The sequence below is a fragment of the Cariama cristata genome, unplaced genomic scaffold, assembly GCF_000690535.1.
Source record: "Cariama cristata isolate BGI_N322 unplaced genomic scaffold, ASM69053v1 scaffold10032, whole genome shotgun sequence".
Taxonomy (NCBI): Eukaryota; Metazoa; Chordata; class Aves; order Cariamiformes; family Cariamidae; genus Cariama; species Cariama cristata.
The window spans coordinates 17,030-31,706 of record NW_009605502.1 but is presented as its reverse complement, the minus strand read 5'-3'; the positions used below and the strand labels follow the sequence as shown (position 1 = coordinate 31,706).

The window sequence follows — 14,677 nt, the reverse complement described above, 5'->3', positions numbered from 1 at the left end:
AGATTTATGATCACTATTATTTTGATTTTCTTTCAACATAGGCAGATGACACAGTTGTAAAAATATCCCATGTTTTTATCATAACTTGTATCTTACTTTTTAAGTAACCCATCCTTCATACAAAACAGCATTTTAAAAAAAGGGACAAAAATGGTTTAAATACCTTAAGTTACAGTCATGTGCTGCAGATAGAGTATCTAATTCTTTGTTTAGTCTTACAGAGGAGCTAAATAACAGATATTTTTCAAATACTTTCCAGCTACGCAGTCAAAGACCATGAAAAAGTGATGTAGTTTAACCCAAAAGTTACTTTGGAGTGTCATTGCCCACCTCAACTATGTCATACTATCTTGGATTTCTACAGCAAGACTGGACTACCTCCTAAAAATATCCCATGGAATATCTCAATCCTGTATTGAGCCCAAAGAAATGGTATAATGGCCTCACAGGTCTTTTCTTCTCTAATTCCTGTAACAATGATTATTTTAATTAAGAGAAAGGCTTTTTATTTTTACCTCACTAGCTTCAGCTAGTGACATCTATTTTGCTTTATTTTTACTTCAAATTCTCAAAGATCTTCATTCCCTCCCCCTTCCGTTTTTATTTCCTTTTATTGTTTCTGCTGTAACAGTTTCTATAGTAACTTCTCTAAGTGCTGATGAGATTGATGCTACTAAAAGCTGTCTCTTCTTCATCTGAATTGCTTGAAGCTTATACTTTAAATACAGTTGCAGTTGTTATGGGTGTAAAAAGCAAACTGTGTTCTTTCTTGGCATGGGCTGGTGACCATCACATGTAACTGGTGTAGAAAAGGTGAAAACTTTTCCTCTGTTTTCCCAGTACAGAGACGGACTGCTAAAGGCTGAGAAATTTTACATTACTTTCCAGCAGGACATGTAGACTTCTAAAGCATGTTTTTACCTGAAAAGCAGCTGTGCAAAAACATTGGCTTCTCTCACTGACACTTTATTAAGCCTATGAGGCTTGCAAAAAAGTTCTTTTTTCTGTTTTAAATGCTGCCAGGGATTTGAAAGGAAACTGATTTATTTCATTCTCATCTGTGATCAGTGTGACATTATTCTGCAGGTCAAGAGGACCCTTTGCTGACACAAGAGGACCCTTTGTTGACAAACACGCTATCTTGTTCTTTCAAGCTCTGCTCCATGCAGGTTTACAGCTTTCAAATCACAGCACAGTGTAATCCTGCCTGATCCAACTACCCCATTAAGCCACTCCAGATATTTTTAAAGCTAAACTGAAATCTACTTTACTGCAATATAGACCCATTGCTTTTTTCCACTCCTGAATGCTACAATTTATCACTTTTGCCGATGAAGCCACCTTTCACAGTTCTAAATGCTTATCCTTTTATCATCTTTTCATGACCTAAAGAACTAGTTTGTGGAATATATTATTTTAAGCCACACCTTCTAGACTACCAGCCATTTTTGGTGCTCTCTTGCGAATACTCTATTTGAGAATGAAGCAAGTCCAACAGCAGGGTCACAACCCTAGGCTTCAGGTAGCAGACTTTGGGCCGTTCTTGCTCCTCCTATGGAAGAATCCTATGGGATAATGGTCCTGGAGAGAAAAGGGGTCCATGATCTCCTCCTCCAAGCTCAGGAATGGTCCATCCTAATGAGCAGAAACTCAAGAAATAGTAGCAGGAGGCCTACATGGACGAACAAGTTGCTCCCAACAAAACTCAAACATAAGAAGGAAGCACATGAGATGTGGACAGTCTGTGAGCATGTAGAGACCGGGCTGGGAATGTCAAAGCTCACCTGGAGTGAAATTTGGCAAGGGGAGCTAAGGACAATGAGATGGGCTGCTTCAGGAACAGCAACAGCAAAAGGAAGACTAGGGAAAATGTGTGACTGCTGCTGAATGGGACAGGGGAACTGGTGACAAACAAGGGCAGCTTGAGCACTCCCTCCTTCCCCCATTTAGACATTTAAGCATCCCTATGAACAGTTCCATCTCTAAACCAAGGTGTATTTCTTATTATTGAAAAGTAAATTGTATTTATCTATTTCATAAAAGGCATGCAGCAGTCACCTTTGTGTGCCATTGCTGTGTCACATATGGATTCTTAGAAAAAGTTTACTTTGGTGACAAAGTAATTGTCATTCGGTAGAAAGAGGAAGAAGATAGGGAAGAAGGACTCAGAAAATCTTTCTTTTCTTGATGCAGTTCTTATTTCTAGAAATTTCATATCTCTAATAATCCTGTGGTGTTCTGTATCATCCTGTTTCTTTCTGAAAGCATTGCCTGGTATTGAACCCAGGACTGATCCATGCGAAACCCATGCTCACCATCTTTCCAGACTGAAAACAAAATATTTGTTTTCTACTTGCTACTATGAGCAATTTTTAACTTGCTGTATCTCAAACCTTTAACATAGTTCTCACCTTAGAGAAAAACTATCTGTGAATGCCATGTGAGACAATGTCAAAACGTGTAGACACAAGACACAGACATAGAGTAAGAAGAAAAAGTACCACAATCTGTACTCAAATCCCAACTCGGTCAATGACATTTTGTGACCTAATTACTTTTTTTTCAAAAATTGAGTGGATAAAATAGCATTATATCACTTCCCTATCTCAGGCATCTTTCTAAGAATTTATTAGTTATCTGCCATATACTTGGGCACATAGTAGTAGTACTCTAGATATATCTATTAGATAAGAAAAAAGAAACAGTTCACTTTATGGAAAAGTGCAATTTTATAAAAAGTTATTACAAAACCTTTCAGTCCATTTGTTAAGAGTGCTCATAGTTCCTGGAAGAACATCAATCAATGTCTATAGCAATATACTACAGTTTTACAAGTATGGCAAATATGTGCATTTCTCAGAAATTAAAGAGGTAACATTCACAGCAAATTGATATTTAGATATACTTTGCCAGTCCATCCATGTCAGGCCATCATAAATACTTGTAAAACCTAATTCCTATCACAACAGTTGTTTCCTGTTTGTTGCTGTTCACACCAAGTTTTATGAATCACCTTGTGTCCATTGTCCCTTTTTTAGCAGAATTATAAATATGAACCCAAAACTAGTTTATACCAAGTGACAGGATTACAAAATGAACACAGAGAAACAGAAAAAGAGGGAAAGAAAACCTCTGTTTTCAGGTCCACTTACATCCATTATGGATATCTAATATGAAAGATCTCATTCAGCTCACGTACAAGTAAATACCCAGGACAGAATCAAAGGAACACAATGTTCAATGTACTCTTAATGACAAAAAGTAAATTATCAGCTTTCAATACAAATTTCAAACTAAATCTAGATGGCAGTGTCTCTTAGAAATAAAGGAGAAAAATATGCGATGGAGAAAAATGGTCAGCAAAAGGCTAAGAAAAGCAATTTCCAAATGCTGCAATTCAGTGTCCTGGGATTAGCTCCTGCCTATGCCTAGTTAAGCGCAGAACTGTGTGCCTGAGACTCAGGCTACTTTTCCATCATGCTGCTTGATCCACAGCACTGCAGCGCATCTGCAGCTTTCACTGACTTCAGCTAAGTGATACGCACTTCACTACAGAGGAAATGTCAGATAATGTTTTGTTTTCTGGTGATTAAAACATTGTACAAAGTTTTCAAGAGACTCCCCTCTGCTCAGAGTATATTTTGCTGTAGGCAGAATGACATGCGCTCAGGAACTTTCAAGACCAGATTCAAAGAAATACATGGTACCGACTAAAAGTACTGAGAGAGTCAGAGGAAAAGAACGCCTCATGCAAGACAATAATCTGCTTACTGAATAGTCAAAAAATTACTCCCAAGCATAAGATCTAAATGGCTTTTGACTTCTGTCAGCTGGTTTTTACATCACTGGGGCTTTGTTAATCTCCAGCTTCTCATTTAGGAACAAAATGACATCCCTACACAATCTTTGCAGACTTTTTTGATCAGCATTGAACTTCTCATGCTAGACTCCTGAAACACTTCTTTCGTTATGCTTGACATTTCTGCTGAACTATCTTGCTCTCCTGACACTACCAGACATCGGTTCCATTCTCGTAGACCTTATTATTCACACAGCCATGTTCTCTTTTTCCCTCTCTCTCAGTTTTCACAGAGTCATAAATCTCCATTTTCATTTAAGGAACAATGGGAAGAATAAAATAAAAGCACTATGTAAGGAAGCCAAAACACCTCATTAGACAAAAGCTCACAGAAGCCATCTAATGGAAATATTCCACTCAACACTTGGCCCTTTTTTAGGAAACAACTCAGGCAGACAGAAGTTTATTTTCCCATACCTTTTCTTGAAGAGACTTCTCTTTCATCATCAGACTAACTTCCCTGAAGAAGTAGAGCCGATGAAACCTTAACTTCCTCCAAAGACTTTTTCCTGGAGTTTTAAGTGTTAATTGTGATGACTGCCAGGCATTATATTGATGAAGAAGAGCAACTCTTGAAGGCTACCTTCTTTTCAGCTTCCAAAAGGTACGTGAGCAAGTCTTACACGACCGAAAACTAAGAAAAATGTATCTCTAAAACTACCAACCCCACTCAGATGGTTATTCATACTCCAGTAGTACACAGGAATCATTGAGCATATTCCAACTACATTAAACACTATATCAAAACAACAGCCACTAGCTACTTCTCACATTTACATTTAACAAGATCTAGAAGTCATATATAACAGAGAGGGCTTTAGGGCCAAAACTACAGGCAGATAAAGGTTTCCTGAAATATTTACAGGAATGTTTACATGAAACAGTCTCATGTTTTGGGTTCCAAATTGCTCAGATAATAAAAATATTTAAGAAATAATTTGTTTATCTCAGTGACTGTGGAGTTAAGTTTGGTAGGCATGTGAATTTTCAAATAGGAATCTGCAGAAGCAATTTAAAAAAGAACAATAAATACAATCTTAGATGAAAGAAAATACTTTTGCCTTCTCACATAAGCTCTCCTAAACCCAAACAGCAAACACTAAACCATCAGACACATGTTCATCTAGGAAAAATCTTCCATTTAAGACTCTACCAAACCTCCTTGCTAGCCATTTACTACCACAAAGTCTAACTTGTTTATTTAAACAGCTGCTGGAGGAATAGATGAAGTGGCTGATGAATGGTCATTAGCTTTGTTCTGTTGACTTTCCAGAGGTGAGGCAATCTCCTTTAAAGGGCAGGTAACACCTGATGCTACACCAGATGCCCCAAAAAATAACATTTACCTAAATTCTAAGGATTATTGTTGCTCTACTGAATGATTAAAACAATATCTGAAGTCTAATGAGTTATTTCTGCTTGGGAAGGGAATCGATAGAAGGAATTACTTCTTCAATGCAATTTTGTTTATTTACAGTGAGTGGGCATACTTTCCTCTTTCTCTGAACACTACTGGAACAAACTGCACTTTCTTTGTGCAGCAATGTAAACTTGGCTTCCCAGCTATTAATGCTCTTTCCCAAAGTGTTGCATTTTTTCCCCCTCCTCCCAAGCCTCATCTGTCAAACACGGCTACCAAAAATTCTTTGTGTCTTTATTTTCCAAGCTGCTTTCTGAGGTTGCAGACATGTGCTAATCCAGATCCAAAAGAGGTTTATGTGAACGAACCCCAGTTGTTTAGCTCAGGCCATCAATTCAAACCACGTCAGTCAACTGCACTGGCACAAACCGGCCTGCTGATAAACATGTCCAGATAACAATACCCAAACAGAAATGCATCAGAGGCTAGCATTAATGACTTCCACCAAAAATCCCTGAATCCAGAAGCAGGTGTCTGCCCAAAGCCTGATATTCATAGGTATAACCTCCTATAACTCAATTAATGCTCTAGGCCCCTTGCTCGCTCCTCTGTCCTGTGTAAAAACCTCCTTGTTGCTGAGATGCTGCCTATTTCTGACCTATTCTCTGACAGAGGTAGCCACATAACTGCACAGACAGGTAAGAGGGTGGACAAAAAGCTACTTCAGTCGGCAGTCCCATAGCAAGAAAGCTCATTAATTAAACTTTAGCTTTTACATGACCAGCAGTTTGGACCTCCTGGGTCACTGGTATTACCCAACACAGACTCTGAAATCCCTTACAGTTAGCCAAGGTCAGTGGCAGCAAGTGTTCCCACCAACTTCACCTAAGTCTGAGTTCCCGTACAAACTTAAGATACAAATGCTGGCAGCTTCCAACATTCTCCATCCCCCAAAATATTGGTCAATGATACAAAGTCTTTTTAGTTTAATTTCTGTCCTTTTCAAGATGTCTTAAACAAATAACTACTAACACAAGCAGTGTTTCATTTGCTATTGCAACTGGGCCAACTTCGGTCAATCTCCTTTGTGCCTATAACCTAAAAATCTTGTAAGATAAAAATTAATCTTTGAAAAGCCTATATACAGGTTGCTTTGGAGTCCTATTCTTGTGTCCACACCAACAAGGCTACTTAATTCTTAATTACGCACAGATAATGTAACTTGTGTTTACATTTACAGACCGTATAAATACACAGAATGCATGCACGAACAAGAATACGAAGAAATATCTATCTCCAAAAAACTAATGATAGCTGATTTATAAACAAGAAGAGAAAGAAATATAGCAGTATATTGAAGTTTACTTGCAAAGCTTCATACTGAGACTTACTCATAAACAGTATCAGTATCAAAAGCACTAAGCCTGATTAACGATTTCCTCTTCCATGTGGATGCATGAACTTCTCTGAATGTATATTTCTTCTGTCATATATTTGAAAGCACTTGATTAATTCTTAAAACTAAACCACCAAAGCAACAGCTCCTTTGACTGCTCTTTGATCTAATATAATAACTTCAGCAGCTACATTAATCTAATGATTAAGTTCGCAATTAAGTAGCTCTTCTGTGTTTTAAGATAGAGTGGATAGACTTTGTTCTTCATTCTGCAACTACAGCACAAATCAATTTTTTAGCAAGTGAAATTGTTCTGAGGTTATTGAGCTTTGGCAATCCAGAACTGCTTTCCCATTTCTCTCCTCTTTAACTCAGTTTACTCAATAAAACTATTCTGAATAATTTCACTTTACTTCTAATGTGTTTTGCCTCCTAGTTTCCAAACAAGTTTTTAAGTTTGAACGCAAACATCTGCAAAAAAAGGCCACAGTTATTTTTGAAATCTTGGAATGCATCTTTTAGAGGAATTACAACTCACATTAGGATTTATATTTCTCATAATCTCAATTAAACCTAAAATTTTAATCAAAATTAAGATGCCAGTAAAATTTACTATGGTTCCTTTCATTTGATTTGCCACGGTGCTTGCTGTATACTGACCTATTTATTCTCCTCTGAATACTTTCTCTACATTCTATAGTACACATATAAAGTAGAACAGTTTTCAACTTACAGCTATCTCTCCCAGACATTTTATTAGACGCTTGCTAAATATTCAACCATAATATACATAGTTATGTCAGTGGTTAAGAGATGAAAGCCTACATTACTTCACTCAGGAAATGAAGTGCAGGTTTCGGTCCTTTCATTGCAATATCCTTCAGCGCATGGAACATAAATGTTTTTGCAGTGGATTGTTCAACAAGTGGGTGATGCAATGGCTTACACAGCTAAGCCACTGTATGATTTCTAAGGCCACAGGGTTAATACATAGTGATAAACTATTCAGTTATAATTGTAGCTTTCATCCCAGTTAATTTGAGCACTCTGAATATTACACAGTTGAAACCTACTCTGTTATTTAACAGAAATTTGAATTTTGATTCCCCTGAAATCTAACTGATTTAACATCTATTTAGTTATATTATCCCACAGCAAAAATCAATCCACAGAAATTTTAACACTGATTAAATCAAGCCAAACATACTGGGGAGTAAGAAAGGTAGGAAAGCTTCAAGAAGATTGTAACATAAAGAAGCATCATCTGATAGAAGACAATTGCCCAGCGACCAATTCTCACTTATAGTTGAAGAGTAAATAAAGATGTAATAAGGACAATTTAAAAAAAAAGTCAGTTTTATTTCTTTTTTTCCACAACGTAAACCATACTAATATGACAGAAGTTTTTTAATTTCAGTTTTGAGTTTTCTAGACCTCTTACAGTCATTACTGCCTGGAAATCTTAGGCAACAAAAAGAGAGGGATCAGTGAGACCACTTTTTATGACTTCCATGACAATATAGGGTGAAGGACTTCTCTGAACAGTGGCAATCCCCACTTCTTGCTTTAAAAACTCTGGGACAAATTTCTATAATGTCATTAAGACATCATTAGTTTTCCACATGAAAAGCTAGCCCACAATCAAAGATGATGTAATCTGAAATATTCTAGTGCTAGACTGTTAACAAACACCAATGTTGCAGCTGCCTAGATTGCACTGTAATTACTTCAAACAAAGATGAGAAGTGTAAAAATCAAAAATAAAGGGTAACATGACTGAATTTCCCCAGACCAAAATATCTTTTATACTTGTGCCTTTCACCTTACCATAGGGAAAAATAATAATTGCTACTTAAGGTAACATGTATAAGGCAGTAACAAAGCCATACTTACTAATTTTGACAGGAAGTAACTCCTAGATATTTGTTTAAGAACGTCTTTTATGAAACTAATACAATCTTGATTTAAAAATGTCAAATGACAGCAAATCTAGCTACATACTGTAGCACACTTAGATTATTTTAGGTATTCTCAGGTTATGTATAGTACTGGTCCTCATTATTGACACTTTTGAAAGGATGAGTTACAACTGTGAACTTAATTTTGAGTCAAATTACCAGAAAACCTTCCCACAATGCTTTCAGCGCTCTGTAAAGCAGGCAGTATGCTATTGATGTGGATCCTCTTCCCTTCTCCACATACAATCAGGATTTTGTGTTTTCAAAGTGTCATGGTCACATCAAAAATACATTAAGCACTAGATGAAAATAGCTAAAACTTAAATTGTTTCCTGTAATTCTATTTTTTCCCTTTTGAACTTGTATCTTCAAGAGGATAGACATTTTATGCCTGAGGCAAAGTGTTACTCACTGTGAACAAGGAAGCAAAAATCTTTCCACATCAGCAACAGAGTAAGCTTTGTGAAGCCTTCTGCATCATATTCCACCACACCACTATCAACAAAAAATACAAAAATATGAATACAATTTTTACCTACCATTCACTCTAATATTGAATGATAAATAGGTAAATTATGTATTACAGGGAATTTTATTTTGTTCATTTGTTCAGAAGCTTCCAGTATTTACTTTATTTATTAACAGTTACAATTGTCTAGCTAAATGAAAATTAGATTAAATTTTTAATCTTAATAATCTTCTTATTTATGCTGTGGTTGGAATTTCTTATCCAAAGAAAGGCAATATTCAGTTTACAGAAATACACTTTAGAATGAAAGGAGACCTGCTAATACATCTGCAGTACTAAATTGATAAAAGGTGTATACACACAAATTCCCTGTATGTTACTCAGATTAAGATAATTTATTAACTCTGTAGTAAGGGACAGGGTAAAATTGAAAATGCACAGGCTGAGAAGAGTTTAAATTTGAAAATTCAAACAGGGTATATATAAAAAAAGCAAAGCATGAGAGCATACAAAAAAATAAATATAGAAGACTTGTTCAGTTTCAACTGTCAGGAGTCGGTATTCTCTAAAAGTCTCAAGCACTGTCAGGACTCACGAACCACCTCACAAGTGAAATAAAATCATAGGCATACCTGGGCCATTTCTATACTGCAGTTTTCTCAGAAGAAAAAGAAATGTCTTGTTTTCATAAGGATGAGCTTGCATCGACTCTCTATGTACTCATACGTCCAGTTCAACTCATTGTTATCTATTGATAATTGTGTAAAATTTGGGTGCATGCTGGAAACAACCTGTCTTCTTCCCCTCACTTGAGAGACCTGAGATTTGAAGGGCTCCTGAATATTCATGTTATTTGGCATCACCACTCAGAAGCAGAAAACTCTTCCTCACAAAGAGGTAAAGCACTACCAGTCAGGCAATTGTGGTCGCATCAGCTCCTGGACTCTCGCTCGAGTCAGGATTTAGGTGGGAAACCAAAGTGCCTACCCTTCACAGTGCCAAGGCTCCCCTGTTTAGTTGATTTGTGAAGCTAATGTGTCATCATGCCAGGCCACGGACCTTTGAACTACAGGAATTCAACAGGATCTGACAGCCCTTCCTCTCTCGAGACAAGATACTGCTCGGTGGTGGGAGCAGCTGGTCTCCCAGTCCTGCCTTTACACCAAGCAGTGGTTTCTGGCTCCTGCAAGGTTTGGAACTGTACCCATTTCCCTGTCCTTCCACTTTAGCCACTGCCTATTACTGTAAGACCCCTTCAGTCATTTATTCTGAAATGTGCACTTTTCTTTTGCATGATGGGAAAATCCCCATTGTCCTTTTCCCATAATCAGCTATTTTCTAGCAAAATCAGATTGGCAGCTGGCACAGAAATGAAGTAGTGCTGAACTTCATTCCAGTACTGCTACAGAGAGACAAGCTATACATGTCATTCTGTGAAAAATGATCAGGGTTCATCTTATCCAGTGGACAGCAGTCACACAACCAAAGACCACGTGCAGAAAACAACACTTTCCCCTATGCTACAGAAAATAACGCATCAAAAGGAAACTTACGTTCCAAAGTGACTCAGGAAAGCTGCGATATACTCTCTTCTCTTATGGTATCCCTGAATAACATACTGTACCTTAAAAAAGAAAGAAAAGAACAAATCCAGAGATAGAAAAAGATAAAAAAAGCCAATGCTCCCAATTTGTCATATATTCCTTGTTAAGGAAGATTTATGTTTAACATGGTAGTAGTTCTGAATCCTACACTTCGCTTACATGATTTCCCTAAAGAATCCTAAATTGCCTTTAAAATAAACAGTGGATCTTGCACATAGAAAATCTTGAAAAGAAATCTCTTCACTCACTTTTGACTGAAATCCATTCTTTCACAATATATTGAAGTGCTGTTTAACTGCACAAGATAGAGTGAAGAAAAGAAATGTGTGACCTTGCCTTGCTGAAGTTTGAGCAGGAAGTCGTGATAGGCAAATCATAATTACCTGAACTGACAGGTGGTTAAGTGTCAAAATAACATTTTGGTTATAAAACAAAAGAAAAAAAAATATTTCACAACTGATCTTGGGTGTTTTCTGAAGACTGCACCTTCAACAAAATCTTCTTAACACTAAGCTCTCTCAGTGGTTTCATGCTGACTCAGGGAGCCAACTACTCCACAGTGAGTATCAATTTCTGAGGCATTCTGGGTTTTGAAAGACTTCTATCCTGGCACAGACAAAATCCAACAATGCTAAACCTGGAAGACGCAAGGCAAAATTCTCCTTGCACCATGTTATGTTTTCTTATTGACTTGAACGGGATTACTTAGCAGAACAGTGTGAACAGGGTTTGACCCATAGCAGAAACAATGCATGTGTTGTCAGGCTGCAAGAGCATCTGGTTTACAACTGGTTTCTTCAAGTACTTACAGTATGGTTCCATATGGGAATCCCTATGTAAATCCCTTTGCCTTCCAGAATGAAAACTAACATTTTAAAATCCGTTTTTCCTCACTGAACACAAAAAGAACAGGAAGAATATTTTTCTTGGCTATGGTAATACTAGAATTCTTTGGCTGGCACATGCTTTCCTAGATTTTTTTAAAAAGCCTTGATACAATCATTGCTGAGAGCTATCTTGTACTCCTTAAATTCTATTTATAAATTGAGATTTATTTCAATTTTATAAAAAACTATGATTATTTTGAATGCTTTATATAGGATCAGAAATGTTATTCTGGGAAAAGGAAAACACACGATAAGTTTGCTTAAGTGACTTTGTTTAAGAAAGGATAGAAACCATCCTGTGTACTTGCAGATTTTAAAAACAGAAAGCAATTTTAACAGAAAACCACAACAAAAACAACTCTAAAGATAGATTCCAATATAATTATGGAAACTCATTTTGAAGAACTTTTTCTAAAAGATAAAATTATCTTCCTCTTTTGGACAATTGAAGGTAAAAATAATATACAAATACAAATAGGAAGATTCCTAGATGTTGGCTCCTAAGCTTTCTTTTGAAAATTACACTTAAATAATGGGAAAGCTTTCAAAGTACTATATTCACTCTTTTTTGTTTAAATAGTAAGCTAACCGGAACACAACCTTTTCAGTAACCTTATGTCGCTATTACTGTACAAGCATCCAAACAGACCACTGATTCGGTTCATTTGGATGAAACATCTGAGAAGAAAATCACCAAAAGTACTCAAAAGCTACAATGATGACTATGGTATGAGAACTTCCAACTGGAAATATATATGCAAACCATACATTTGTATTCACTAGCAAAATAGTATGCTACAATGCAGTGTTGTATGATACAATAAGAAAAATTCACTCCAGGATCTGATCCCAAACACGCTTGTTTACCTAGAAGAGTCATTTATTCAACGCGCTGCTTAGGTGCTCAGCTCTTATCAAGAAGGTATTCCTTGTGTAGTTCACCTTAAGTATGCCCTGCTTGGACTACCCGGCAGAAGAAAAACTATGTGTAAGGAAAAGCTATAGCGTGTTACTGCACATAAGGGAAAGGAAAACTGAGTTCTCTTTACTAACTTACCTTGTTTGTTAGCAGCTGGCACACTTGAGGTACATAGTCGATAAGACAACCTCCACCAGGAAAGGCTGGGATGTGAAGGGCTGATGATCCTCCAAGCGCACTAGAAATAGAAGTTAAATTAACAGTACATTACACATACAGTCCCCAGGATTTGAAAGTGATTTCTACACTGTCCTCTTCCCCTATGCTTAAAGTCAGAAGGCCATGATGAGGAAGTGTATTTTATGCTGCGGTGATATAAAAAGTATTGAGCGATACCATCTATAAGAACAGGCTATACCATGACCCACTGTAATTAAACTACTTTAATCAAGAGTACCACTAATGCAAAGCATTCTTGCAGGAAATACCTTTTTCATTGTAAACAGTTCTGTTTCTTAGCCCTCATCAATGAGATGTGGAGCACTGTAGTTAAGATATCCTGTTACTGTGGGAGGATAGGACTTCGAGTCTTCAATTACTGAAAAAGCTACTTTCAGTCAAACCAGCTAAGAGTAAGCAAAATAATTCGGACTGAGGAGTAATAGATGGCCAGATGTAATAGTAATAGGCCAGATGCATGTCAGCCATGCCATCTACTCCAGTTTTGGGCCTCCCAATACAACACAGACGTTAACCTACTAGATCAAGGGGGCAGTGGGCTAGAAGGATTATTAGGTACGAGATGTAACGGATGTACTTGTTCAGTGCAAGACTTGTTCAGTCTTAAGAGAACACCGGGGAGAGAGGGATATTGAAGAGGTGAGTTGAAGGCATATTGATGCCTTCAATTATCTAATGGAAAAATATAGAGAAGATGGAGCCAGAGTCCTCTTGGAAGTGCATAGTGACAGTATGAAAGGCAATACAGACACAGAATCATAGAATGGTCTGGGTTGGAAGCAACCTTAAAGACCACCCAGTTCCAACCCCCCTGCCATGGGCAGGGATACCTCTCACCAGATCAGGTTGCTCAAAGCCCCGTCCAACCTGGCCTGGAACACTTCCAGGGATGGGGCATCCACAGCTTCTCTGGGCAACCTGTGCCACTGCCTCACCACCCTCACCGGGAAGAATTTCTTCCTTATATCTAACCTAAGTCTACCCTCTTCCAGTTTAAAGCCACTACCCCTTGTCCTATCACTACAGGCCCTTCTAAAAAGTCCCTCTCCAGCTTGTTGCAACAAAGGAAGTTCTGGTTAGCTATTAGGAAAAACATTTTCACAATGAGAATAATCAAATACTGGAAGATAGGCCCAGAGAGCTGAGGAATCTTCGTCCTTGGAGATGCTCAAAGCTCAGCTGAATAACTGCCATGAGCACGCTGATCTAAGCTGCCCCTGCTCTGAGGAGGGGCTTGGCCAGATAACCTCCAGAGGTTCCCTCCAGTCTACATTGTTTTATGATTATATTCCCTGATTCTATGATTTTGTTCACTCCTGGAAGGAAACTATATGAACAAAGATATTAACTCTGTCCATGCACAGACTGGAAATCTGAATGGTAGGAATCCACAGAAATAAGATAGCTTCAGAAATGTATTTAGGCACCGTAATCAACTGCCTTTGTCACAGGATGGAAGACTGAAGCACGCCTGTTACCTCCAAGGATAATGGCTTCTTTAGTGTGGAAAGATCTAGCACTTTTTATTTAAATCAAGTTGTGTAAGGCAACAACCAGCTAGAGTCCATGCTACTTTCTTTTAGCAGTACTGACCCAAATCTTTCTTATAGTCTTTTACCAATCAAAAGGGATATGAATTTGCATTACATGATGAGGCTTACAACACTCAAATATCCAGAACCTTGTTGGGTACAATTAAAAAGTTTCAAATGCTAAGCTACTTTGCGGCCTCCAGTTTACAGCTGTTTCCATGAAAGATTAAACTTGCTGGAAAGAAGGCTCTTCTTTGCAAAATCAGGCTCTTATTCTCCAACGGGACCTGCTCTTGTGTCTTCCTCAGTACTTGATAAGATATCACTTTGGTAGGTATAAAGGTCTACAGTTGTACACACCTTTGAAAGAACAGAGTCTACATAAATCAAAAAACTTCAAACTCATACTGAGGTATATGGAAATCTGCTACTCAGGCAAAACAGTCTGGGTTC

General features: G+C 37.5%; 1 protein-coding gene across 1 annotated transcript in view; it reads right to left on the bottom strand.

Moving 5' to 3' along the window:
- Nucleotides 1-12,690, bottom strand: part of LOC104158359 (BRCA1-A complex subunit BRE-like) — a gene marked incomplete at its 5' end in the record, with an annotated part of 39,866 nt that extends 27,176 nt beyond the window's left edge. The window contains 3 exons of the mRNA XM_009695982.1: nt 8,986-9,068; nt 10,596-10,666; nt 12,591-12,690. Coding sequence (XP_009694284.1) covers nt 8,986-9,068; nt 10,596-10,666; nt 12,591-12,690 — 254 coding nt within the window. The remainder of the gene's footprint in view (nt 1-8,985; nt 9,069-10,595; nt 10,667-12,590) is intronic.
- Nucleotides 12,691-14,677: the final 1,987 nt, after the last annotated feature.